Source organism: Triticum aestivum, chromosome 2B, assembly GCF_018294505.1.
Source record: "Triticum aestivum cultivar Chinese Spring chromosome 2B, IWGSC CS RefSeq v2.1, whole genome shotgun sequence".
Classification (NCBI taxonomy): Eukaryota; Viridiplantae; Streptophyta; class Magnoliopsida; order Poales; family Poaceae; genus Triticum; species Triticum aestivum.
In genome coordinates, this window is record NC_057798.1 from 800,548,248 (window position 1) to 800,575,177 (window position 26,930).

The 26,930-nt window shown below is 44.3% G+C and overlaps 2 protein-coding genes across 2 annotated transcripts; one reads left to right on the forward strand and one right to left on the reverse strand.

Moving 5' to 3' along the window:
- The first annotated feature begins 21,606 nt into the window (after nucleotides 1-21,606).
- Nucleotides 21,607-25,006, forward strand: LOC123047529 (uncharacterized). Its single transcript, XM_044471109.1, has 7 exons — nucleotides 21,607-21,951; nucleotides 22,571-22,600; nucleotides 23,170-23,265; nucleotides 23,433-23,550; nucleotides 23,924-24,248; nucleotides 24,360-24,414; nucleotides 24,557-25,006. The coding sequence occupies exons 1-7, from the start codon at nucleotides 21,829-21,831 to the stop codon at nucleotides 24,629-24,631; spliced, it is 822 nt and encodes a 273-aa protein (XP_044327044.1). The 5' UTR covers nucleotides 21,607-21,828; the 3' UTR covers nucleotides 24,632-25,006.
- Nucleotides 25,007-25,165: 159 nt separating this feature from the next.
- On the reverse strand, nucleotides 25,166-26,277 carry LOC123047530 (uncharacterized). The gene is made up of 2 exons (XM_044471110.1): nucleotides 25,781-26,277; nucleotides 25,166-25,691 (listed from the first exon to the last, which is right to left on the reverse strand). Exons 1-2 carry the CDS (start codon nucleotides 26,161-26,163, stop codon nucleotides 25,463-25,465), a joined length of 612 nt encoding a protein of 203 aa, XP_044327045.1. The 5' UTR covers nucleotides 26,164-26,277; the 3' UTR covers nucleotides 25,166-25,462.
- Nucleotides 26,278-26,930: the final 653 nt, after the last annotated feature.

The following is a 26,930-nucleotide window of genomic DNA, read 5'->3' on the forward strand; positions in this document are numbered from 1 at the left end:
TGAGAGCTAAGTGTATGGACTTTGAGACAATATTTTGCCAAATGCTGCCTTCTGAAGGAGGTGCTCACAGATCGATTTCTCATTCTAGAAAAATATCATCTTACTATGATCATGATTTAAGTCGCTCTGCTTTAGCAGGGATGCAGGTTATCCATTTTTGCAAGAAAGGTTATTTCATTGCTTATGTCTTTATGTGGTTGGGCTCTCTCAAGCAACAGGAAATACACATTTCGGCAGGAAATCGCACAGCTTTCAGCAGTGATGTCCAACAGGCTATCATTGAACCCAGCAAAATAGGATAGGGATGCTAGGTAAAACAATTGTTCATGCAAATGTATCTTCAGCTCTATATTCTTTTTGTTACAGAATGTTGAATTCTCTTTTAATTATGTGTTCTCCTTGCGGACGTTCTTTCCTATGGATCATCTCAGCTTTGAATAAATATCTATTATGTTCTCTGAGGAATAAGAGCCCTATCGTGCGACTTCTCATGTGTTGTTCCTTTGTTGTTATTATGGTAGTCTGTATGTAGGAACCCAGTTTGTTGTTTGGTTTATCTATACAAGAGAACATGGTTGCCATACATTTTAAATTACAGAACATGTTACGCTTATGGGTTACAATATATAGGTAAAGTGTGTATCCTTTGTGACAAAGATTTCTGTGAATTTTGCCATCTTTTGTTCGGACTACTCGGTCACGCTAACAAAATGCTAGAAGAGTAATGCTTCGTATGATCGGCAGGCATGCTCGCCTGAATTGTGTGACATGCTTCCTTGCAATAGAGGACTTTTTTATACACTTGAAAAGTAGCTTATAAAATCGAAAAAAGAGTTTGCTAATTGATTTATAAAGGACTTTGTGCATTCAGAGTTTGACATTGATAGACAATGGTGGAATGACCACGATCACTCTACTTTGTCGCTTCATCTTGCAGTACAATAATGATATGCCAAATTATTAGCATTGCGGATTTGGAATAAAGAATTTTAGGTGCCATTTATTTCTTTCTACATTAGTATTTGCTATAAACATTCCCTTGATTCTTAAGGTATTTAGATCAGTAGTTGTTCTAATTGTACGGTCCTTTCATTTCTAGAATTATCTCTTCCCTGCATTTATTTTAGAATAAATAGCTCTTACAGTTTATGGTTTTTTGCCAAATGGATCCTCCTACTATATATGCATGTCTTATTCAGAACATCTACAGTGGATTGTCATGAGCATATGCCATCGTTTCATCTTATCTGGTTGTGTACAAATTTATCATAATATTTCCCTTTATGGTGCATATTTAATTTAGTCCAGTTTAGTCCTCACATATGGTTCATTTTCTTGTTCATCAAATTTGCGACCATAAGTGCCGGTGATTTCTATACATGCACTGAACCAACTAAAGCTAACATTGATTCTGTAGCTTATTCCTAGGTAAGAATAATGTGCGCTCATCTTTGCATAGTTTTTATATAGTTATAAGTTTGTAATGTACATGACCAAGTGGGGCCACATGGCTCACCAAATAGTATTTGTTGTGCTTTGGACTATTATTTATACAAAAGTTTCATTTGTATTGATCTGAACAGAAAGGTCACCATTGCATTTTGGTTCCGTATATGTAGTACTTTCACTATTCTTTTTTCCTGTACAAATATACACGGCGCAAGCATTGGGAGTATCAAATGCACCAAGGGTTGAAGGAGCTCACCCATCCAGTGAGAGCAATGCAGCTTTCCACATGCCGTTCATTAATCTATCTGCTTTAGTTGCAACTTGCAAAAGATAGTCCATCCTTTAATTGTATTGCCGATGTCACTTACACATGTAACTAAGAGAAAATAGGGCTTTGCAAGGATGTCACACTACTATCATTTCCATGTGTTCTGCCGAGAAGCTTTGTCTAGATTAGTATAGTGATCAGGTCCATGCATGGAATGCCATTTGTTTCCACTTTCCTTGCAAGGTCACCTCTCGGCACATTCATTGTCATGAAAAGCTTATGTTGTAAATTTATGATCCAATTTATGAGATACTAGAAAAAACTTTGTAAACATAGAAGTAAGAGGATGGTCAATATGACCTGGAAAATATACAAGATGATACATATATAAAATAATAAATATTGGTGTATGTTCATATTTTCTTTACTGAAAATAGGAATTTAGTTCTTCCATGTCTATCTATTTGTAAAATTACTATCACTCTATTGGAAAAATAGACGGGCGTAGCAACGCGCGCTAATCATGATCTAGTATGAACTGTAACTAAACATATTTAGAGCAGATAGTATAGCAGGTGGCACATATGAGTCTAACATATCTAGGGCAAATACTAGAACCAAGAACTGTAGCAGGACTTCTAACAGAAAGGAGAAGAACACATACGGCACAGCAGCAGCAGAAGCGCTGGACTTGGGATCGGTGTCCTCGCCTGCCATGTCGTCGAGGAGATCGTGGACGTCGGGGAAGTAGTCGTCGGCGACCGGATCGTCCGTGATGAAGCAGCCAGTAGTCGCGCTAAGCGCTCCCCAAAAACCTTATCACCCTTCTCCCGTACAGGACTCAAAAGGTGCGGTCTCGGAGGCCTACTGTCCCGACGTACGGTGCACGCCGCAAGCCGGGATGAGGAAGACAGCAGCAACGCAGAGATTGGAACTGTGTGGCGAGAGGAAGAGGACCTTCTGATGTGTCTCTCTGGAGAGGAGCGACCTCTCTTATATAGGCACAGGAGAGGGATAAGAACAGGCTGCGACGGGAGGTGAAGCAACGGAGGGAGGCGAAGTGAACAGGCAGCACGCGAAGGGTGCGCCGTTCGTATTAATTATCCACTACCGCAAAACTTTTTAGCTCCCAAGTGACCTGTCGTATACCCGTAGTGCGTGACAAAAATTAGACATCGGCTCGTTCCCGCAACCCGCGTCGCGTCGAGGCGAGGCGAGGCGAGGCGTGGCGAGGCGGGCGGCGGAGGAGGAGCGCGCGTGGATGTCCCTCTTGTTCTCATGCTCATACAAGTGGGGAAAGAGCCTCCCTTATAAGGAGGTCCAACTCCCACTCAACTAGCAATGTGGGACTAAACATTAGTAGTATCCATTGCCTTGCACAAATGGGCTAAGTGGGCCTCTAGATTTATTAGGAATTTCTGAAATAGTTATTGGGCTGCCCCCAAATAGACTAAATTCCAGCAATCCCCCATCAGATCTCAGAGGCACACAGAAATTTGTCTTTGGTTCCAAGACACTGTTTTATATACCGGTACTGCAGTGGAGACTGTTAAGTTGAACTTCCACCTAGAACTCTATGCTACACTAGTAAGCAACTTGAACAGTGGACTGGGTCTTGAGCTGCAAGTTTTCTGCGAATCTAGCTTCACATAAAGCCTTGACCGATACGTGGCTATCGTGGGTCTTCCCCGCGGGTGGAGCTTATGCGTCATACTCCGTGACCTTTCATGAGTTTATTAGAGAGAACCCTACTTTTATAGATTGCGACGTTTGACAATCAGACTCATATAGGTGTGTTCTTCAAAAGATGTTCTGCAGGACAACATCTTTGCTTCAAAGAGCCACTTAGAACACATTAAGATATACATCAACCTGCCATGCAGATTAGGAGAGTATTGCATCTTCATGGAGTGGTATTTTTAACAGTAAGGATACACTCCTCCAGTTGACCAACAGTTTGTCTTCGACATCTAATTCACGGGATCTCCGATCACAAAGAATAGGTTACCACTGTGAACAACTCATATTGTGGGTCTCATACCCATCTCCCTCGACGCATTATCTATCACATTACGTGATAGACCCTTAGTAAAAGGATCTGCCAGATTTTTAGACATTTGGATATAATCCAATGCAATAACTCCGGAGTTTCTCATTTTCCTGACAGACTTTAACCTTCTCTGAACGTGTCTTGATGACTTCATGTTATCCTTTGAGCTGCTCACTTTCGTGATCACAGTTTGATTGTCACAGTTCATAAGGATACCCGGTACAGGTTTCTCAACTACCGGCAAGTCATTCAAGAGCCGACGAAGCCAATCTGCTTCGACCGTAGCTGTATCTAGTGCTGTGAGTTCTGCTTCCATTGTTGACCTCGTTAAGATGGTCTGCTTGCAAGACTTTCAAGAAACAGCGCCACCTCCATGAGTGAATACATATCCGCTCGTGGCCTTTATCTCATCAGCATCTGAGATCCAGTTTGAGTCACTATACCCTTCAAGCACCTTTGGGTGCCCGGTGTAGTGAATTCTATAATTTGTAGTGCCTTTCAAATAACGCAAAACTCTCTCTAGAGCTTTCCAATGCACATCTCCTGGTTTTGAGACAAACCGGCTCAGCTTGCTAACAGCAAAAGAGATGTCAGGTCTTGTAGCACTGGCTAAGTACATAAGCGAGCCAATGATCTGAGAATATTTCAATTGGTCTCTAGCAATTCTCCGATTCTTTCGAAGCAACACACTAGCATCATATGGTGTTGGAGATGGCTTGCAGTCACTGTAGCCAAAGCGACTCAAGATCTTTTCCACATAGTGGGACTGAAGCAATGTAATCCCACCATTATCGTCTCTCGACAACTTGATGTTCATAATGACATCAGCCACTCCTAAATCCTTCATCTCAAAACAACGAGATAGGAAATCCTTGACCTCCTTAATAACATTCAGATTTGTTCTGAAAATCAGTATGTCATCAACATACAAGCAAAGCATAACTCCCTCGCCCCCACCATGGCGATAGTACACAAATTTGTCAGCTTCATTCACAACAAAGCCTGTAGCTGTTAAAGTTCTTTCGAACTTCTCATGCCACTGTTTGGGTGCTTTCTTGAGTCCATACAAAGACTTCAGCAACTTGCACACTTTCCCTTCCTGACCATCTATTACAAACCCATCTGGTTGTTTCATATAGATTTCCTCATCCAACTCTCCATTTAGGAAAGCAGTCTTAACATCCATTTGATGAACAAGAAGACCATGTGAGGCAGCTAGTGAAAGTAGAACTCGAATAGTGGTCAGTCGAGCCATAGGTGAGTAAGTATCAAAGAAATCTTCACCTTCCTTTTAGGTATAACCCTTAGCCACGACCCGAGCCTTGTACTTTTCGATAGTACCATCAGGCCTAAGCTTCTTCTTGAATACCCATTTGCATCCTATAGGTTTGCACCCATAAGGACGATCAGTTATCTCCCAAGTTTCATTCGCCAAGATGGAATCCATCTCGCTACGAACTGCTTCCTTCCAGTAGTCAGCATCTTCAGATGCATAGGCCTCTGAAATAGAACTGGGAGTGTCATCTATGAGATACACAAGAAAATCATCACCAAAGGACTTTGCAGTCCTCTGTCTCTTGCTCCTAATAGGAACTTCATTGTTCTCCTCCACAGGACTTTCAAAGTGTTCCATCGAAATGGCAGGTTCAGTAATTGTAACTGGTTCCTGATTCGATGAACTAGGCATCTCCTGATTATATGAGGTAGCACTATCCTTCATGGGAAAGATATCTTCAAAGAAAGTCGCATCATTCGACTCCATGATCGTACCGACATGCATGTCAGGTACCTCAGATTTTACAACCAAGAATCTATAGCCAATGCTATGAAAAGCATATCCCAGGAAAACACAATCCACAGTCTTTGGTCCAAGTTTCCGCTTCTTTGGAATTGGAACATTGACTTTCGCCAAACAACCCCATGTTCGCAGATAAGAGAGTTTTAACCTTTTCTTCTCCCATTCCTCGAATGGAGTTATCTCTTTGTTCTTTGTGGGAACTCGATTTAGGACATGACATGCTGTCAATATCGCCTCCCCCCACCATGCCTTGGAGAGACCCGATGTGTCTAACATGGCGTTAACCAAATCAGTTAGAGTATGGTTCTTTCTTTCGGCCACCCCATTTGACTGAGGTGAGTAGGGAGGCGTCCTCTCATGGATTATACCATGTTCCGCACAAAAAGCATCAAATTCATTGGAAAAATACTCTCCCCCACGGTCGGACCTAAGCCTCTTGATTTTCCGATCAAGTTGGTTTTCCACTTCAGCTTTATAGATCTTGAAAAAGTTCAAAGCCTCATTCTTAGATTTCAGAAGATACACACGACAGTATCTAGTGGAGTCGTCAATTAACGTCATGAAATATTTCTTTCCACCTTTTGTCAAAACACCATTCATTTCACATAGATCTGAATGTATAAGTTCTAGTGGAGCAAGATTTCTCGTCTCCGCAGTCACGTGAGACTTACGAAGTTGCTTAGCTTGCACACACACACTTGACACTTAGATCCCTTAACAATGGTGAAACTAGGGATTAAGTTCAACTTCGCTAGTCGCGACATGCAACCAAAGTTAACATGACAAAGACGTGAATGCCACACATTTGATTCACTATTGTTGCAAATATGATTAACAACTTTATTGCAAACGTCTGATAAGGATAAACGAAACAGGCCTCTTGACTCATAGCCTTTACCAACAAAGGTTCCATACTTGGATATTACAAATTTATTTGACTCAAAGACAAGCTTGTAGCCATCTCTACACAGAAGAGATCCGCTAACAAGATTTTTATTGACGGAGGGGACATAATGCATGTTCTTCAGCCGCACGATCTTCCCCGAATAAACTTTAGATCGACCGTGCCAACACCACGAACAGAAGCACTTGAACCGTTGCCCATCAGCACGGTTGAAGTCCCTGCGGTCTGATAAGACGAAAACATGGAAATATCACAGCATACATGCACATTAGCACCTGTGTCAATCAACCAATCAGGAAAATGACATACTGAAAGAATAGTGGGAAATATACCATACCCAGCATCCTTCATGTCAATGTCTCCGATGAAAACATTAGCGGTCTTGCCGCCTTTCTCAGGATGACGCTTGTCATAGCTATTGGGGCAACTAGGAGCCCAATGATCAGGATCTCCACACACATGACAAGCACCTTTCTTCTTGTCACTCTTCTTCTTGAAGTTCGTGTGTTGTACAACCTTGTTCTTCCCATCAAACTTTGCTTTACCATCAAGCTTGCCCTTGTTCTTGAACTTGTGGGACTGGAAGTTTTTCTTCTGTACCAGATTGGCACTAGATCCTCCCTCAATACCTCGAGCACGTGTGTCCTTTGCTCTCGCCTTTTCTTCCACATCAAGAGTACCAATGAGATCCGGGACGGAAAACTCCTGTCTCTTATGCTTCAGTAAGGTAGCAAAGTTCCTCCACGAAGGAGGAAGCTTAGTGATGATACCCCCGGCAACAAACTTGTCCGGTAGGATACAGTTGAAGTGCTCAAGTTCTCTAGCAAATGACTGTATCTCATGAGCCTGCTCAACCACGGAGCGCTCTTCAGTCATCCTGTAATCATAGAATTGCTCCATGATGTACAGCTCAGTGCCGGCATCCGAGACCCCAAACTTGGCCTCGAGTGCGTCCCACATATCTTTTCCATTGTCAATTGACGCATAAGCATCAACTATGTTCTCACCAAGAACACTCAAGAGAGCAGCCTTAAACAAGGTATCCATTTTCTGAAAAGCTTGTGCATGTTGGGCATCTTGCTCTCCTTCAGGTTTGCCAAGAGTGGCGTCATAGCAAATCATGGTTTGAAACCATAAGACTGCTCTCACGCGCCACCTCTTATAGTGGATACCCTCAAACATAGGAGGTCTCATGGAAGCAGCAAAACCATTCGAGGTAAATTGCCTATAATAAGGTTTTTGGATTGTTGGAAATATGAGCAATTTACCGGATGATTTTATTAACAGAAATAGTAGATAAAACATGGCTAGTATAGCAGTGATAAAATAAGCCATGCGATTTGACAAAGAGAAGGTAAACAACATGTTCATATATGAACTGTAACTAAACATATCTAGAGCAGATAGTATAGCAGGTGGCACATATGAGTCTAACATATCTAGGGTAAATACTAGAACCAAGAACTGTAGCAGGACTTCTAACAGAAAGGAGAAGGACACGTACGGCACAGCAGCAGCAGAAGCGCTGGACTTGGGATCGGTGTCCTCGCCTACCATGTCATCGAGGAGGTCGTGGACGTCGGGGAAGAAGTCATCATCGGGGAAGTAGTCGTCGGCGACCGGATCGTCCGTGATGAAGCTGCCAGTAGTCGCGCTGAGCGCTCCCCAAAAACCTTATCACCCTTCTCCCGTACAGGACTCAAAAGGTGTGGTCTCGGAGGCCTACTGTCCCGACGTGCGGTGCACGCCGCAAGACGGGATGAGGAAGACAGCAGCAGCGCAGAGATTGGAACTGTGTGGCGAGAGGAAGAGGTCCTTTTGATGTGTCTCTCTGGAGAGGAGCGACCTCTCTTATATAGGCACAGGAGAGGGATGCGAACAGGCTGCGACGGGAGGTGAAGCAACGGAGGGAGGCGAAGTGAATAGGCAGCACGCGAAGGGTGCGCCGTTCGTATTAATTATCCACTACCGCAAAACTTTTCAGCTCCCAAGTGACCTTTCGTATACCCGTAGTGCGTGACAAAAATTAGACATCGACTCGGCTCATTCCCGCAACCGCCGGCGCGGCGCGTCATGACGAGGCGTGACGAGGCGGGCGGCGGAGGAGGAGCGCGCGTGGATGTCCCTCTTGTTCTCATGCTCATACAAGTGGGGAAAGAGCCTCCCTTATAAGGAGGTCCAACTCCCACTCAACTAGCAATGTGGGACTAAACATTAGTAGTATCCCTTGCCTTGCACAAATGGGCTAAGTGGGCCTCTAGGATTTATTAGGAATTTCTGAAATAGTTATTGGGCTGCCCCCAAATAGACTAAATTCCAGCAGCTTTTCGGTTTTATCTATTACCTATTTTCTGTTTCTTCTAATTAGAGCAACTCTAGCAAACCCCGCATCCCGCCGGCCCGCAAAACGCGTTTGCAGTTCGTGCAAAACAGCTTTTGCGGGCTGGCTCGGGCTGGCACAGATGTAGACCCCCGAAACGGATCCGTAAAAAAGTATATTCACGGAATATATTTTTTTACGGGTCGGCTTTGGGGGGTCTGCTCTTTGCGCTGCTGCATCCCGCATATCATCAGCCCGCAAATATCAAATACAACATAATTCAACAATCGGAAACAAACTGAATTATTCCAATCAAACATAATACAATAAGCATCCGCATTACAAATAATTATTCAAATAACTGTAGCAAACTTAAATAGTGCAATACAAAATTTGTCATGAATACAAAAATAAGTCACTGTCCAGCCCTTTGCCAATGGTGCTCAATGAGATCTTCCTGAAGTTGAAAGTGGGTGTCTGCATTTTCAATCTCCTTGTATGTCCGAAGAAAAGCTCTAATGCGGTTTGGGTCTCTAGCTGGTTTGACACGGCTACCCACATTGTCATAAAAGAATTCTAAGTTCAATCCTCTCTCATCTTTAAGAATCATATTGTGCAGGATAACACAGCATGTTATTATGTTCTTCAAGGTTTTCTTATCCAAAAAACGAGCAGGACCACGGCCAATGACAAACCTAGATTGCAAAACACTGAATGCTCTTTCAGTGTCTTTTCGGGCTGCCTCTTGCATCCTTGCAAATTCACATTGTTTTTTGTTTTGGGTTCTTTGATGCTCTTGACAAATGTGCACCAAGAAGGATATATACCATCTGCAAGATAGTACCCCTTTGTGTATTCATGCCCATTGATAGTGTAGTTGCAAGCAGGAGCATCACCACTAGCAAGCCTCGCAAACAAATGTGACCGTTGCAACACATTGATTTCATTGAGAGTGCCTGTCATACCAAAAAAGTAATGCCAAATCCATAAATCCTCGGATGCTACGGCCTCTAACACAATTGTTGCATCACGAGACTTGCCACAATACATTCCTTGCCAAGCCTTGGGGCAATTTTTCCAATTCCAATGCATGCAATCAATGCTACCTAGCAAGCCAGGCCAACCTCTCCTCTCATTAGATGCCATCAATTTCTTTGTGTCATCTTCATTGAGCGCCCGAAGATACTCAGGACCGAAGACACGGATGATCTCTTTCGCAAATCTACGCACATACCAAATTGTGCTATCTTCACCAATGCGAAGATACTCAACGGCATAGTCAGCCGGAACGCCATATGCAATCACCCGCATAGCTGCGGAGATTTTTTGATATGCACTAAATCCCTTTAAGGCTGCGGCATTCCTTCTTTGAGTAAAATACTGGCAATTTGTCTTGCAAGCTTCAACAATTTTCACAAAGAGGGATCGGCGCATTCGGTACCTTCTTTGGAAGAGGTGCGGAGGATATGTAGGATTCTCAGCGAAATAGTCTTGCATCAACATCTCGTTCCCAAGATGGTGATTCCGAGTAATGCACAAACGCCCGACAGTCGATCCTCGCCTCCTCTTCCGGTGCTCGTCTTCATGCTCCTTCACGGCAAGCGCCATGACAAATGTTTGCTGCAGGAAGTTCGCAAACATGCTCTCAACGTCCGAGTCATCCGAATCGGACGAATCGGATAGCAAGAACTTCTCGCACGGGGTCAACTCCATCTACACGCACACCGACGCGTCAATCTACTACGCAGCTCGCAAAAATCACAAAAAAGGGACTAACCGGTGGCGGGTGATCCCGGGCGGCAACGAGGGGGTGCGCTTGAAGGAAATATGCCCTAGAGGCAATAATAAAGTTATTATTTATTTCCTTATTTCATGATAAATGTTTATTATTCATGCTAGAATTGTATTAACCGGAAACATGATACATGTGTGAATACATAGACAAACATAACGTCACTAGTATGCCTCTACTTGACTAGCTCATTAATCAAAGATGGTTATGTTTCCTAACCATAGACATGTGTTGTCATTTGATTAATGGGATCACATCATTAGGAGAATGATGTGATTGACATGACCCATTCCGTTAGCCTAGCTCTTGATCATTTAGTATATTGCTATTGCTTTCTTCATGACTTATACATGTTCCTGTAACTATGAGATTATGCAACTCCCGTTTACCGGAGGAACACTTTGGGTGCTACCAAACGTCACAACGTAACTGGGTGATTATAAAGGAGTACTACATGTGTCTCCAAAGGTACATGTTGGGTTGGCGTATTTCGAGATTAGGTTTTGTCACTACGATTGTCGGAGAGGTATCTCTGGGCCCTCTCGGTAATGCACATCACTATAAGCCTTGCAAGCAATGTGACTAATGAGTTAGTTACGGAATGATGCATTACGTAACGACTAAAGAGACTTGCCGGTAACGAGATTGAACTAGGTATTGGATACCGACGATCGAATCTCGGGCAAGTAACATACCGATGACAAAGGGAACAACGTATGTTGTTATGCGGTTTGACCGATAAAGATCTTCATAGAATATGTAGGAGCCAATATGGGCATCCAGGTTCTGCTATTGGTTATTGACCGAGAATAGTTCTAGGTCATGTCTACATAGTTCTCGAAACCGTAGGATCCGCACGCTTAAGGTTTCAATGACAGTTATATTATGAGTTTATGAGTTTTGATGTACCGAAGGAGTTCGGAGTCCCGGATGAGATCGGGGACATGACGAGGAGTCTCGAAATGGTCGAGACGTAAAGATCGATATATTGGACGACTATATTCGGAGTTCGGAAAGGTTCCGAGTGATTCGGGTATTTTTCGAAGTACCGGAGAGTTACGGGAATTCGCCGGGGAGTATATGAGCCTTATTGGGCCATACGGGAATAGAAGAGAGAGGCCAAAAGGAAGGAGGCCTGCGCCCCCCTTCTGGTCCGAATTGGACAAGGGGCGCAGCCCCCCTTTCTTTCTTCCTCTCCCCCTCTTTCCCCTTCTCCTACTCCGACAAGGGAGGTGGAATCCTACTAGGACTAGGGAGTCCTAGTAGGACTTCACACTTGGCGCGCACCCTCCTAGGGCCGGCCTCCTCCCCCCTTGCTCCTTTATATACGGGGCAGGGGGACACCCCATGACACACAAGTTGATCTACTAATCGTTCCTTAGCCGTGTGCGGTGCCCCCTCCACCATATTCCACCTCGGTCATATCGTCGCGGAGTTTAGGCGAAGCCCTGCGCCGGTAGAACATCATCATCGTCACCACACCGTCGTGCTGACGGAACTCATCTCCGGAGCTTTGCTGGATCGGAGCCCGGAGATCGTCATCGAGCTGAACGTGTGCTGAACTCGGAGGTGCCGTACGTTCGGTGCTTGGATCGGTCGGATCGTGAAGACGTATGACAACATCAACCGCGTTGTGCTAACGCTTACGGTCTACAAGGGTACGTAGACAACACTCTCCCCTCTCGTTGCTATGCCATCACCATGATCTTGCGTGTGCATAGAAAAAATTGGGGAAATTACTACGTTCCCCAACAGTGGCATCAGAGCCTAGGTTTTATGCGTTGATGTTATATGCACGAGTAGAACACAAGTGAGTTATGGGCGATACAAGTCATACTGCTTACCAGCATGTCATACTTTGGTTCGACGGTATTGTTGGATGAAGCGGCCCAGACCGACATTACGCGTACGCTTACGCGAGACTGGTTTTACCGCCGTGCTTTGCACACAGGTGACTAGCGGGTGTCAGTTTCTCCAACTTTAGTTGAACCGAGTGTGGCTACGCCCGGTCCTTGCGAAGTTTAAAACAACACCAACTTGACAAACTATGGTTGTGGTTTTGATGCGTAGGTAAGAACGGTTCTTGCTCAGCCTGTAGCAACCACGTAAAACTTGCAACAACAAAGTAGAGGACGTCTAACTTGTTTTTGCAGGGCATGTTGTCATGTGATATGGTCAAGACGTGATGAGATATAAGTTGTTGTATGAGATGATCATGTTTTGTTGAATTTATCGGCAACTAGCAATAGCCTTATGGTTGTCTCTTTATTGCATAAGATGCAAGCGCCAAATAATTGCTTTACTTTATCGCTGTGCGATAGCAATAGTTGCAAGAGCAATAGTTGGCGAGACGACCATGTGACGACACATTGATATAGATCAAGATGATGAAGATCATGGTGTCATGCCGGTGACGATAGAGATATGACAGTACTTTGGAGATGGAGATCAAAGGCGCAAGATGATCATGGCCATATCATATCACATATTTTGATTGCATATGATGTTTATCTGTTATACATCTTATTCTGTTTTGTTTGACGGTAGCATTTTAAGATGATCTCTCACTAATTATCAAGAAGTGTTCTCCCTGAGTATGCACCGTTGCGAAAGTTCTTCATGCTGAGACACCACGTGATGATCGGGTGTGATAGGCTCTACGTTCAAATACAACGGGTGCAAAACAGTTGCACACGCGGAATACTCAGGTTAAACTTGACGAGCCTAGCATATACAGATATGGCCTCGGAACACGAAGACCGAAAGGTCGAGCGTGAATCATATAGTAGATATGATCAACATAGTGATGTTCACCATTGAAAATTACTCCATCTCACGTGATGATCGGACATGGTTTAGTTGATTTGGATCACGTGATCACTTAGATGACTAGAGAGATGTCTGTCTAAGTGGGAGTTCTTAAGTAATATGATTAATTGAACTTAAATTTATCATGAACTTAGTCCTGGTAGTATTTTGCAAATTATGTTGTAGATCAATAGCTCGCGTTGTTGCTTTCATATATTTATTTTGATATGTTCTTAGAGAAAACTGTGTTGAAAGATGTTAGTAGCAGTGATGCGGATTGGATCCGTGATCTGAGGTTTATCCTCATTGCTGCACAGAAGAATTATGTCCTTAATGCACCGCTAGGTGACAGACCTATTGCAGGAGCAGATGCAGACGTTATGAACGTTTGGCTAGCTCAATATGATGACTACTTGATAGTTTAGTGCACCATGCTTAACGGCTTAGAGTCGGGACTTCAAAGACGTTTTGAACGTCATGGACCATATGAGATGTTCCAGGAATTGAAGTTAATATTTCAAGCAAATACCCGAGTTGAGAGATATGAAGTCTCCAACAAGTTCTATAGCTAAAGGATGGAGGAGAATCGCTCAACTAGTGAGCAAGTGCTCAGATTGTCTGGGTACTACAATCGCTTGAATCAAGTGGGAGTTAATCTTCCAGATAAGATAGTGATTGACAGAATTCTCTAGTCACCATCACCAAGTTAGTAGAACTTCGTGATGAACTATAGTATGCAAAGGATGACGAAAATGATTCCCGAGCTCTTCGTGATGCTGAAATCGACGAAGGTAGAAATCAAGAAAGAGCATCAAGTGTTGATGATTGACAAGACCACTAGTTTCAAGAAAAGGGCAAAGGGAAAGAAAGGGAAACTTCAAGTAGAATGGCAAACAAGTTGTCACTCCCATCAAGAAGACCAAAGTTGGACCAAAGCCTGAAACTGAGTGTTTACACTGCAAAGGAAATGGTCACTGGAAGCGGAAATGCCCTGAATATTTGGTGGATAAGAAGGATGGCAAAGTGAACAAGGGTATATTTGATATACAAATTATTGATGTGTGCCTTACTAGTGTTTATAGTAGCCCCTGAGTATTTGATACTTGTTCGGTTGCTAAAATTAGTAACTCGAAACAGGAGTTACAGAATAAACAGAGACTAGTTGAAGGGGAACCGACAATGAGTGTTGGAAGTAGTTCCAAGATTGATATGATCATCATGGCACACTCCCTATACTTTCGGGATTAGTGTTAAACCTAAATAAATGTTATTTGGCGTTTGCGTTGAGCATGAATATGATTTGATCATGTTTATTGCGATACGGTTATTCATTTAAAATTAGAGAATAATTGTTGTTCTGTTTACATGAATAATACCTTCAATGGTCATACACCCAATGAACATAGTTTGTTGGATCTCGATCGTAGTGATACACATATTCATAATATTGATGCCAAAAGATGAAAAGTTAATAATGATAGTGCAACTTATTTGTGGCACTGCCGTTTGGGTCATATCGGTGTAAAGCGCATGAAGAAACTCCATAAAGATGGATTTTTGGAATCACTTGGTTATGAATCATTTGATGCTTGCGAACTGTGCCTTTTGGGCAAGATGACTAAAACTCCGTTCTCCGGAACAATGGAAAAAGCTACTGACTTATTGGAAATAATACATAACGATGTATACGATCCAGTGAGTGTTGATGCTCGTGGCAAGTATCGTTATTTTCTGACCTTCACAAGATGATTTGAGCAGATATGGGTATATCTCCTTGATGAAACATAAGTCTGAAATAGTTGAAAGGTTCAAAGAATTTCAGAGTGAAGTGGAAAAATCATCGCAAGTTTCTGCGATCTGATCGCATAGACGAATATTTGAGTTACGAGTTTGGTCTTCAATTAAAACTATGTGGAATAGTTTCACAGCTCACGCCACCTGGAACACCACAACGTTATGGTGTGTCCGAACGTCGTAACCGCACTTTATTGGATATGGCGCTATCTATGATGTCTCTTACTGATTTACCACTATTGTTTTGGGGTTATGCATTAGAGACAGCTGCATTCACGTTAAAAGGGCACCATCTAAATCCGTTGAGACGACACCATATGAACTGTGGTTTAGCAAGAAACCCAAGATGTCGTTTCTTAAAGTTTGGGGCTGCGATGCTTATGTGAAAAGTTTCATCCTGATAAGTTCAAACCCAAATCGGAGAAGTGCGTCTTCATAGAATACCCAAAGGAAATTGTTGGGTACACCTTCTATCACAGATCCGAAGGCAAGATATTCGTTGCTAAAAATGGATCCTTTCTAGAGAAGGAGTTTCTCTCGAAAGAAGTGAGTGGGAGGAAAGTAGAACTTGATGAGGTAACTGTACCTTCTCCCAAATTGGAAAATAGTTCATCACTGAAATCAGTTCCAGTGATTCCTACACCAATTAGTGAGGAAGCTAATGATGATGATCATGAAACTTCAGACCAAGTTACTACAGAACCTCGTAGGTCCTCCAGAGTACGGTCCGCACTAGAGTGGTACGGTAATCCTGTTCTGGAAGTCATGTTACTAGACCATGATGAACCTACGAACTATGAGGAAGCGATGATGAGCCCAGATTCCGTGAAATGGCTTGAGGCCATAAAATCTGAGATATGATCCATGTATGAGAACAAAGTATGGACTTTGATTGACTTGCTCGATGATCAGCGAGCCATGTTAAATAAATGGATCTTCAAGAGGAAGACGGACACTGATAGTAGTGTTACTATCCACTAAGCTCGACTTGTTGCAAAAGGTTTTCAACAAGTTCAAGGGGTTGAATACGATGAGATTTTCTCACTCGTATCGATGCTTAAGTCTGTCCGAATCATGTTAGCAATTGCCACATTTTATGAAATCTGGCAAATGGATGTCAAAACTGCATTCCTTAATGGATTTATTAAAGAAGAGTTGTATATGATACAATCAGAAGGTTTTGTCAATCCTGAAGATGCTAACAAAGTGTGCAAGCTCCAGCAATCCATCAATGGACTGGTGCAAGCATCTCGGAGTTGGAATATACGCTTTGATGAGTGGATCAAAGCATATGGTTTTATACAGACTTTTGGAAAGGCCTGTATTTACAAGAAAGTGAGTGGGAGCACTACAGCCTTTCTGATAAGTATATGTGAATGACATATTGTTGATCGGAAATAATGTAGAATTATTCTGCAAAGCATAAAGGTGTGTTTGAAAGAAGTTCTTTAAAAGAAAGACTTCAATAAAGCTACTTACATATTGAGCATCAAGATCTATTAAGATAGATCAAGACGCTTGATAAGATTTTCAATGAGTACATACCTTGACAAGATTTTGAAGTAGTTCAAAATGGAACAGTCAAAGAAAGAGTTCTTGACTGTGTTGCAAAGGTATGAAATTGAGTAAGACTCAAATCCCGACCACAGCAAAGAATAGAAAGAGAATGAAAAGTCATTCCCTATGCCTCAGTCATAGGTTCTATAAAGTATGCTATGCTGTGAACCAGACCTATTGTATACCTTGCTCTGAGTTTGATAAAGGAATACAATTTTGATCTAAGAGTAGATCACTGGACAGCGGTCAAGAATATCCTTAGTGAGGACTAAGGAGATGTTTCTCGATTATGGAGGTGATAAAAGAGCCCGTCATAAAAAGTTACAACAATGCAAGCTTTTACACCGATCCAGATGACTCTAAAGTCTCAATCTGGATACATATTGAAAGTGGGAGCAATTAGCTAGAGTAGCTCCGTGCAGAGCATTGTAGACATAGAATATTTGCAAAAGACATACTGCTCTGAATGCGACAGACCCGTTGACTAAGCTTCTCTCATGAGAAAAACATGATCACACCTCAGTACTCTTTGGGTGTTAATCACATAGCGATGTGAACTAGATTATTGACTCTAGTAAACCTTTTGGGTGTTGGTCACATGACGATGTGAACTATGGGTGTTAATCATATACAAATATGAATATTGGTGTTAAATCACATGGCGATGTGAACTAGATTATTGACTCTAGTGCAAGTGGGAGACTGAAGGAAATATGCCCTAGAGGCAATAATAAAATTATTATTTATTTCCTTATTTCATGATAAATGTTTATTATTCATGCTAGAATTGTATTAATCGGAAACATGATACATGTGTGAATACATAGACAAACATAACGTCACTAGTATGCCTCTACTTGACTAGCTCATTAATCAAAGATGGTTATGTTTCCTAACCATAGACATGTGCTTTCATTTAATTAATGGGATCACATCATTAGGAGAATTATGTGATTGACATGACCCATTCCGTTAGCCTAGCTCTTGATCGTTTAGTATATTGCTATTGCTTTCTTCATGACTTATACATGTTCCTGTAACTATGAGATTATGCAACTCCCGTTTACCGGAGGAACACTTTGGGTGCTACCAAACGTCACAACGTAACTGGGTGATTATAAAGGAGTACTACATGTGTCTCCAAAGGTACATGTTGGGTTGGCGTATTTCGAGATTAGGTTTTGTCACTCCGATTGTCGGAGAGGTATCTCTGGGCCCTCTTGGTAATGCACATCACTATAAGCCTTGCAAGCAATGTGACTAATGAGTTAGTTACGGAATGATGCATTATGTAACGAGTAAAGAGACTTGCCGGTAACGAGATTGAACTAGGTATTGGATACCGACGATCGAATCTCGGGCAAGTAACATACCGATGACAAAGGGAACAACGTATGTTGTTATGCGGTTTGACCGATAAAGATCTTCGTAGAATATGTAGGAACCAATATGGGCATCCAGGTTCCGCTATTGGTTATTGACCGAGAATAGTTCTAGGTCATGTCTACATAGTTCTCGAACCCGTAGGGTCCGCACGCTTAAGGTTTCGATGACAGTTATATTATGAGTTTATGAGTTTTGATGTACCGAAGGAGTTCGGAGTCCCGGATGAGATCGGGGACATGACGAGGAGTCTCGAAATGGTCGAGACGTAAAGATCGATATATTGGACGACTATATTCAGAGTTCGGAAAGGTTCCGAGTGATTCGGGTATTTTTCGGAGTACCAGAGAGTTACGGGAATTCGCCGGGGAGTATATGGGCCTTATTGGGCCATACGGGAATAGAAGAGAGAGGCCAAAAGGAAGGAGGCCTGCGCCCCCCCCCTCTGGTCCGAATTGGACAAGGGCGCAGCCCCCCTTTCCTTCTTCCTCTCCCCCTCTTTCCCCTTCTTCTACTCCAACAAGGGAGGTGGAATCCTACTAGGACTAGGGAGTCCTAGTAGGACTCCACACTTGGCACGCACCCTCCTAGGGCCGGCCTCCTCCCCTCTTGCTCCTTTATATAAGGGGGCAGGAGGACACCCCATGACACACAAGTTGATCTACGGATCGTTCCTTAGCCGTGTGCGGTGCCCCTCCACCATATTCCACCTCGGTCATATCGTCGCGGAGTTTAGGCAAAGCCCTGCGCCGGTAGAACATCATCATCGTCACCACGCCATCGTGCTGACGGAACTCATCTCCGGAGCTTTGCTGGATCGGAGCCCGGAGATCGTCATCGAGCTGAACGTGTGCTGAACTCGGAGGTGCCGTACGTTCGGTGCTTGGATCGGTCGGATCGTGAAGACGTACGACTACATCAACAGCGTTGTGCTAACGCTTCCGCTTACGGTCTATGAGGGTACGTGGACAACACTCTCCCCTCTCGTTGCTATGCCATCACCATGATCTTGCGTGTGCGTAGGAAAATTGGGGAAATTACTACGTTCCCCAACAGCGCTCGACCGTGGTCGATCCCCGACGGCGGCGGCGACGGGGGGCGGCTCTTCTCGCCGGATCCGGAGGGGCGGTGCAGCGGCTCGGCGCGGGAGGGTGTGGGGCGGCCTCGGGGCGCGATTCCACCGCAGATATGGCCGGAATCGCCGGCGGCGGGCGGGACGGAAGCAAAGGATGGGCGGCGGCGGAAGAAGGGGGAAAGCGCGCGGGCTGAAATGTCCCTCCCGCCAACTGCTTCTCTCCGATGAAGGGCACAACAGCCGCGAGGGGGAAACCCGCATTTTTCTGGGTTGGGGTGGGGAATTTGCCGCGCCCCCCAAGATTTTATGCGGGCCGGGGCGGGATGCGGCGTCTGGTCAGGCAGGCTTTCCGGCCCGTACCTGCATTTTGGCGGTTATTTTGCGGGTCGGGGCCGGATGCGGGGTCTGCTAGAGTTGCTCTTACAGCGCAAACGAATTGTATAGTTATATTGTCCACAGGTAAGTCGTTGCTTGCTTATATATTTCCATTTGGTCTTAGAAAAATAAATAAAGCTTAATTCATGTAAATATTGCTCAACACTTATGACTAAATAGTTAGCTGACTATGTTTTCTTAGTGTTCATAACAAAGCAACATCAAAGAAAATGGACACCTTATCTGGCGATCAGTCGCTGGGAGGGGCCTCCCATTGACGCATTCGTTTGCCGGGGGGGGGGGGGGGGGGGGTCCTCCCAGCGAATTGTTGCTAGCATATCCTTGTTCGCCAGCGGGGGGCCATGGCGAAATGGTTTTTCTTTTCGGAAAAGCCATAAAAAGCAGAAAAAATAATATAAATGCCACAAAACTTGCCATGTTCCTAGACATCACCCAAAAAATCTTGTCTGTAAAAAAATGGTCAGCAAAAAAATGTCATCTCTCAATAAGAAAAAGTGTCATCTTCTAAAATAATAAAAAATGGCATCCTCAGAATAATAAAAATGCCATGCTATTATAAATAAAAAATGACATGCTCTTATTAATGTATGACATGACATTAAAAATAAAAAATGACATCCTCTCACTATTAAAAATGTGATGCTATTATATACAAAAAATTTCATGCCCTTACTAATAAAAACTGCTATGCAATTAAAATAAAAAATGTCATCCTATGACTATTAAAAATTTCATCCTATTATAAACAAAAAAAATGCTCTTATTTATAAAAAATGCTATGCCAATTAAAAATAGAAGATGCCATCCTCTCACTATTAAAAATCCCATCCTAATATAAACAAAAACTGTCACGCTCTTATTAATAAAAACTGCTATGCCATTAAAAATAAAAGATGCCATCCTCTCACTATTAAAAATGCCATAGTCTTAATGATAAAAAAATGCCATCATCATAATAATAAAAAGGACATGCTCTTATTAGTAAAAACTACAATATCGGTAAAACAAAACTGTCAACTGTCATCCTCTCAATAATAAAAATGTCACCCTCTTATAATAAAAAATGTCATCCTCTTAAAATAAAACTGCCCCGTGAGAAAGTTTTAAAAAATATTATTTTTGGGATGAATTAAAAAACTTAAAAAATGCCATGTTGTATATAAATATACATTTTAAGAGAAATTTTCGCAAGCCCGCTCTCGAGCCCAGTGGTTAGAGTACCACGCTCGACGCGAGAGGTCGGGAATCCGAATCCTCCCCTGTGCCGGTGTTATGTATCTTTGAAAGAAAATAAAACAAGAGTTCGCCAGGAAAATCCAGACAACGAATGTGTTACACATTTTTGGAGAAAGGAAAAAAAAGAGTTGGCCAGGAAAAGCCAGACAGCGAACGCCTCCAGCCATCCGACGTGGTGTTGCCCCATGTGTTGGAATGCGTGGGACGGTGTATAGGGCATTCGCTAGGGTCGCCCTCCTGGCGAACATTCGCCGGTTATAATTTTGGAAGAAGATTTCATCACGTCATGCTCATAACTAGGCGGATCGAGCCGTAGTATCCGTTGGTGTATGTTGTTACATGTGTCCAATAGGCAACATATATAACTTTCCTTTTAATGATATTGGATGGAGAGGATGGGAGGCTCCATGTCGAGATATGCCCAAAACCGAACGTGTTCCAGCGAACCAGCTCCGCGTGCAGAGACGGCATGGCTTCGGATAAATGGCCGGACGGAGGTTGCTATTCGACGACGACGACGACGACAACATGGATAGGTTTCTCACTTGTTTTGGAGATGGGTCGATCTCTGGCCGCATCACACGATTCGGCTCGTCAATGATTTTTTTTTCTTGAGTAAAGACAACGAATTAATTAATAAATAAATAAAAGAAGAAATGAGGGGCCTAATCTACAGCACCCACTCCCTAATGGGCCTACCATCTGGCCCGTCCAACATTCTCTCTCTCTCTCTCTCAGGAGCGTGCTCTCTGTGATTAGGACGAGAAAAAAAAGAAAAAAGAGGTGCGTGGGTAGGAGAAAAAAGAAAAGAAAGAGCGGCCGCCGGCGAGAGAGGCGGAGGGGAGGGAAGAAAGGTGCGGCCTTTCTTGCCTAAAATTCCAGCGGCGGAGGCGAATCCAAGGAGGAGGAGGAGGGAGCCGCCCCTGCCCAGCTAAATCCTCGTCGTTCCTCTCCCCGATCGCCATTTCCCCCCTTCCGCGACAGAGATTCGTCCTCCGATGCAGGCCGCCGCCTCCTGGGGCAAGGGCCTCCCCGGCCTGCGGAGCCACCTCTGCGCCGCCGCGTCGTTCCACTCCACGCCCCCCTCCCCCGCCAAGTGGAAGGGCAAGTTCGGTTGCAAGGTCAATCTCCCCCCTCTTTCCCCATTTCCAGCTACTTGGATTTGGATTTTGCCTCAGTAGGTAGCTAGCTACCTGTGGTTAATCAGGGATGGAAAATACTGTTATTTTTCTTTCTTGTCCATACATACTGTCCAATTGCAAGCTGTAGTAGATTAGATGCACATTTCAGCAGATAGATGGTGCTGGCAGCTGCTGATTTCTTCTTCTGCAACAAATAGTTTTGAGTTCTGGGACTAAGCATCCGGGCACGAATTCTAGGTGGACGGGCACTTGAGTGCCAAAGTTTGGATCATGGACCACAAACTTCTTGATGATTGGTGTCGGCCGATGCATGGTTTCCAGTAGGATAAGCATGAACGACGAAGCTCCATGTGTTGTTAACTGCTACGCATCTGGGGTGTCCTTAACCAATTAACCTGCTGTGCTGTGATTTCAGTTCCCATTTCAACTAGTTCTAGCCTGTAAAGGACCCCCCGATACATGCACATTTGGCAATTAATTTGTTCTTGGTATCAGTAGGGTTATGCATATGCTTTACAAATAACAACATCGCTCCTGTTCAGTTTTTTTTTTCCATATATGTGTAGCTTGCATGCTGACACTACAATTCATTCTGCAGCATGAACATGGAGAACGGAAGCTATCCAAGGTATATGCCTTGACACATCTCTCTCTCTCAGCTGTAATCTGGACTGGTTGGGAACATGACCACCACCATTAATGTCATACATACTTGAAGCATAGTAGCTCAAATCAGCGGTTTAACTTCATGCCTGTTGTAGCTTGGAAGATAGTCAGTAACTACGGTCAGTATAGTAATAGCAGGGACTGCAAGTTAATTGCACTATGATAGTAAAGTGCATTTTATTTGATATTTTCCTCAGGGTGCTTGCATTCTCATACAATTGCATAGAGCTCTTGGTAATGGTTTTCTAGAAACTTGGTAGCATATAAGGTTTTATTTATAGCTAGATACCAGAATTTGATCTGTCAGAATGTAATTGAGCACCTCTAGCAGTGTTATGCAATTTTTTCATTGCCATGTGTTTAGTAGCCAAAGCAAACTCAATGAGTCAATTCATCACGCAGAAAGAAAACAGTTATAGGTTTGTACTTGATGCTTTATTTAGTAGCTGCCTTACCTTGGTTAGGTACTTAGGTAGCATTCGACAATTGTGATTTTTGAGATAGTTCTAATGGGTACTAGCTCTTCAACAGAAATATGAGCGATACGTTGTTCGTCAAAAACGAGCAGAAGGAAAGAAGGCCCTGCAAAATTACCTTCTGTATGGAAAGTCAACACCTCATATAGAGGTGAAATTTCTATTCGAGTCGTCATTTGAACATTCTTATCCTTCCTCGACTGGGATAACTAAGGCAAAAGTTTATTTCTGCAAGCATAAGAGTTGGCAGAAAACACACACCATCCATTTATTATTGCTTGTGTACCTGAAGCCTACAGTGCACTTGTATTCCTCTAGGATGGAAGTATGGGCAGCTTTGCTAATTCGCATGATATTCCACGATTCAAAACGTTCAGAAAAAAACAGGATCACAGTTCAACAAAACCTCGACAAGGAGTACACCATCAAAGAAAGGGTATGGTTCTATCTTAGCACAGTAGGTCCATGTTTTGCTCTGCTGCCTTGGGAATATCCATGTGGTTATCTAGCGTTTCATGGTCTGCTATTGCCTTTTCTGCATATCTTACATAGTTCCATCTGAGGATATGATTTATTTACATGGAGGAGTTCCGAGGGCAAACAAAACTTGTACAGCCTACAACTCAACTATATGAATTCTGATCCTTTCTGATGGCAGTGTTTGTGCTGGCTTAATGACAGTGTTTTGTTGAACTTTCATGGATTATATATAGCATGGATCTGTGATGCTGGCCATCCAGATCACTTCATTGAAGTAGCTATCACATCGTAATACTATGAAATTTTGACGAGGATGTTCTTTTTTGTAGACAAAAAGGACAAGGCGAAGTTCTACAACTTTTTCTACGAAACCCGTTATGTGAATCCTGAAAATATTTTTGAGACCATCTTTGGCGAGCATCACCAGAGTTTTACCTGGTCCCATGCTTCATGGGAGGGTTTTCACTTCAGGGCTTCATCGTTTGGATTCAGACGGGCTGGTGAATCACGAAGACAAAGAGTTGAAAGCGAGAGCGAAGACGAAAGCGACGACGACGACACGGGTGAGACAGCCGGCGTTGGCTCACATGCGCACAGGGTCACCCTTGGATTGCCACCTCGTGGTCCACTAACCCTAGATGATGTCAAAACAGCGTGAGATTCCGTTTCGTCCTGCCTCCTCAAATTGTTGTTTGTCTCTGCCACCGTTGCAAAATGTTGCTTACCACTCACTCCGCTGGTGTTTACCTGATTTACTCTGTGCAGCTTCCGCGCGTCTGCTCTGAGGTGGCACCCTGACAAGCACCCGGGCTCTTCACAGGTAACCGACCGACTCTGAGGTGGTTTCAAAGTTGAACCGACAACAGATGCAACACTAGTTCAGTGTTGGTCACCTATCAACTTGCGAAAACACATATGCTAACAGAGGACATGTCCATTCCCTGCATTTGTGTTGTGCACAGGCTGTAGCCGAGGAGAAGTTCAAGCTGTGCGTCAATGCATACAACTCGCTCTGCGCCGTCCTCAAGGCCGCGTGATAACCCTCTTCCTCCACGCGTGGTGTTCTGAAGCCTGTGAACGCTATCAGCACCTCCCTCGAGCGCGTGAATTTGGCAAGAAAACCGTTCCGTTCCATCTCTGGCAGGGAGTTGGGGCTCCTGAACTGGAACTAGAGCTCTCTTCCCCGCATCTGTTGTTTGTTCCTTTCTTCAGTATTCATTTTCTTTCACTAGAGATTTGAGCCAACAGAGCCAAGCTCCCAACAGCATGGAAGGAGATTATGTTGTAACATGTAGAAGCACAATCATATTTGCGTACCATTGCAAGCTGTAACAACAATGATGGTTATTTCATTTCATCTCGTATCTTGGTTTCGACAGGGGGAATAAAAGGAACTTGTCTGAATGCAACAATTAAGCAGCGAGATGAAGGCTTCCTTGTTAGTACTCTTAGATGTGATTCTTATCCTACTGTAGTGTACTACATTTTGAGTAGATAAGATCTCAGATAGTTGCACATTATACTGCTAGACTGCTAGTGCATGTGTGATGCGATGTGATTGAGATGGACAGTTGCGTTATGATGAATTGATTGATGATTAGGCCAGAGTGAAAGCAAAGCAGAGTTGGTCGCCATCATGAGCATGACACCAACGAAGATCTTTGACATTAATGAATGTTGGCAGGCAGGCAAGCAAGCAGATCTCACTCTTGTGCTGCTGTAGGACATTCTTTGGTGCTGCTTGCTAATGGTGGAACACAGCACAATCGATGCGATGTTACTAATCCTGAAGAAGAAGAAGAAGAAGAAGAAGCAGAGAGGAGGAGGAGGAGGTAATGGTGGTAGCTAGGCTAGGGGTAGGGGTGGGGCTAGAAGCAGAGGACTGCGACGGCGGCGGCGACGGAGAAGGCGAAGGTGGCGATGAGGAAGGCGAAGTGGATGGCCCAGCTGCGCTTGAACTTGGCGAGGTAGGTCTCGTGTGGCTCCTGGTAGGGCACCTCCACGTCGGCGGCCGCCACCACCTCCCCCGCCGACTTGAGCATCCGCAGCCGGTCCGCCGCCAGCGCCAGCGTCAGCTTGTGGCACCGCCGCTGGTACCTACATATGCAGTTCATTGTTACTCAACCAACCAGATCGAATCGAAATCGATTGTAGCACAAGAAAGAAGGAAGGAATGAACAAAGGACCTGAAGCCGTTGAGGCATCGGAGGTGGTGCGCGACGGCGGCGTAGAAGGCGAGGTGGGCGAGGGAGAGGAGCCCCGCGGGGGCCCAGAGGTGGCGGCACTGGAGGCGGCCCCCGCCGGCGACGGAGGAGAGGACGAGCGCGAGGAAGAGGAAGAAGGCGAGGAAGAGGCGCCAGAGCTCCTGCTTCTGCGCGTCGGCGCTGCGCTTCTTCTCCACCGTCTTGTCGAAGTGCAGCTGCACCACCGCCCCCAGCGCCTGCGCCGCCGCCTCCCGCGCCACCACGTCCACCGTCCCCCCTCCCGCGTAGGAGGAAGCCGCATCCCCCTCCCGCGGCATCGTCACCGTCACCAGCCGGTGCTGCTGCCCGTGCCCGTGCCGATCCATCTAGCTAGTGTCTGTGAGTTGACTCCAGAGGAGGGATTGGAGGGAGGGAGGAGTATTTTACTTGCTCGCGGCCGGAGCTCGGTACTGAGACTGAGACAGTGAAGTGAAGGTGGGGAGTGAGCAGTGGCACAGACAGACACAGAGTCCATGGCCATGGTGGATCATTGGATGCTTCTTCCACTGGACTGGAGCGTGAACAACCGTGGTGAGTATTTCATTTTTTATTTTAGGTAGTTGTCAAGTACAGTAATTACTCCAGAATATTACAGTAGACGGAGGAGATTAAAGGGACACGGAGGAGAGAAGATCCACGGAAGGGCAGCGTAGCAGAGATGGGATGGGATGGGATGGCACGTGGTGAACCATCTCTCCTCTGTGACTCTGAGCACTGAGAATGCATCCATCCATGTGTACAGTGGACGCTTGTGGCTCCTGCTTCATGGAAGGGCGTGTTTGGTTACATTGCCAAGGTCGGTTCGAGGGATGCAGGCAAAAAAACCCAGATGCACATAGTTTGGTTGCCTGCATGCATGTACCTAGTTGCATGAGGCAACCATTTTTTTGACCCGGCGTTTGGTTGCCCACATTGCATTAGGCGCACATATTGCTGAAATTTTAGATGGGCCTTAAGCCCATATAGCAATTTCTCTAAGGGCCCATGTTGGTTATTGGCACTAGGTGGAGGTGGGAAGTTTAGTCCCACCCCGGAAGTGGAAGAGGAGTCGGACCTCCTTATAAGGGTTGCTCTTCTACATGCTATTGGAGCT

What these genes read in the sequence shown, in the direction of transcription:
- LOC123047529 (XM_044471109.1), top strand. Translation starts at nt 21,829, where the DNA reads ATGCAGGCCGCCGCCTCCTGGGGCAAGGGCCTCCCCGGCCTGCGGAGC. An exon ending in AGGGCAAGTTCGGTTGCAAG is followed by an intron (nt 21,952 to 22,570) that starts GTCAATCTCCCC and finishes TTCATTCTGCAG; the next exon opens with CATGAACATGGAGAACGGAA. An exon ending in AGTACACCATCAAAGAAAGG is followed by an intron (nt 23,551 to 23,923) that starts GTATGGTTCTAT and finishes TCTTTTTTGTAG; the next exon opens with ACAAAAAGGACAAGGCGAAG.
- LOC123047530 (XM_044471110.1), bottom strand. Translation starts at nt 26,163, where the DNA reads ATGGATCGGCACGGGCACGGGCAGCAGCACCGGCTGGTGACGGTGACG. An exon ending in CGATGCCTCAACGGCTTCAG is followed by an intron (nt 25,692 to 25,780) that starts GTCCTTTGTTCA and finishes CTGCATATGTAG; the next exon opens with GTACCAGCGGCGGTGCCACA.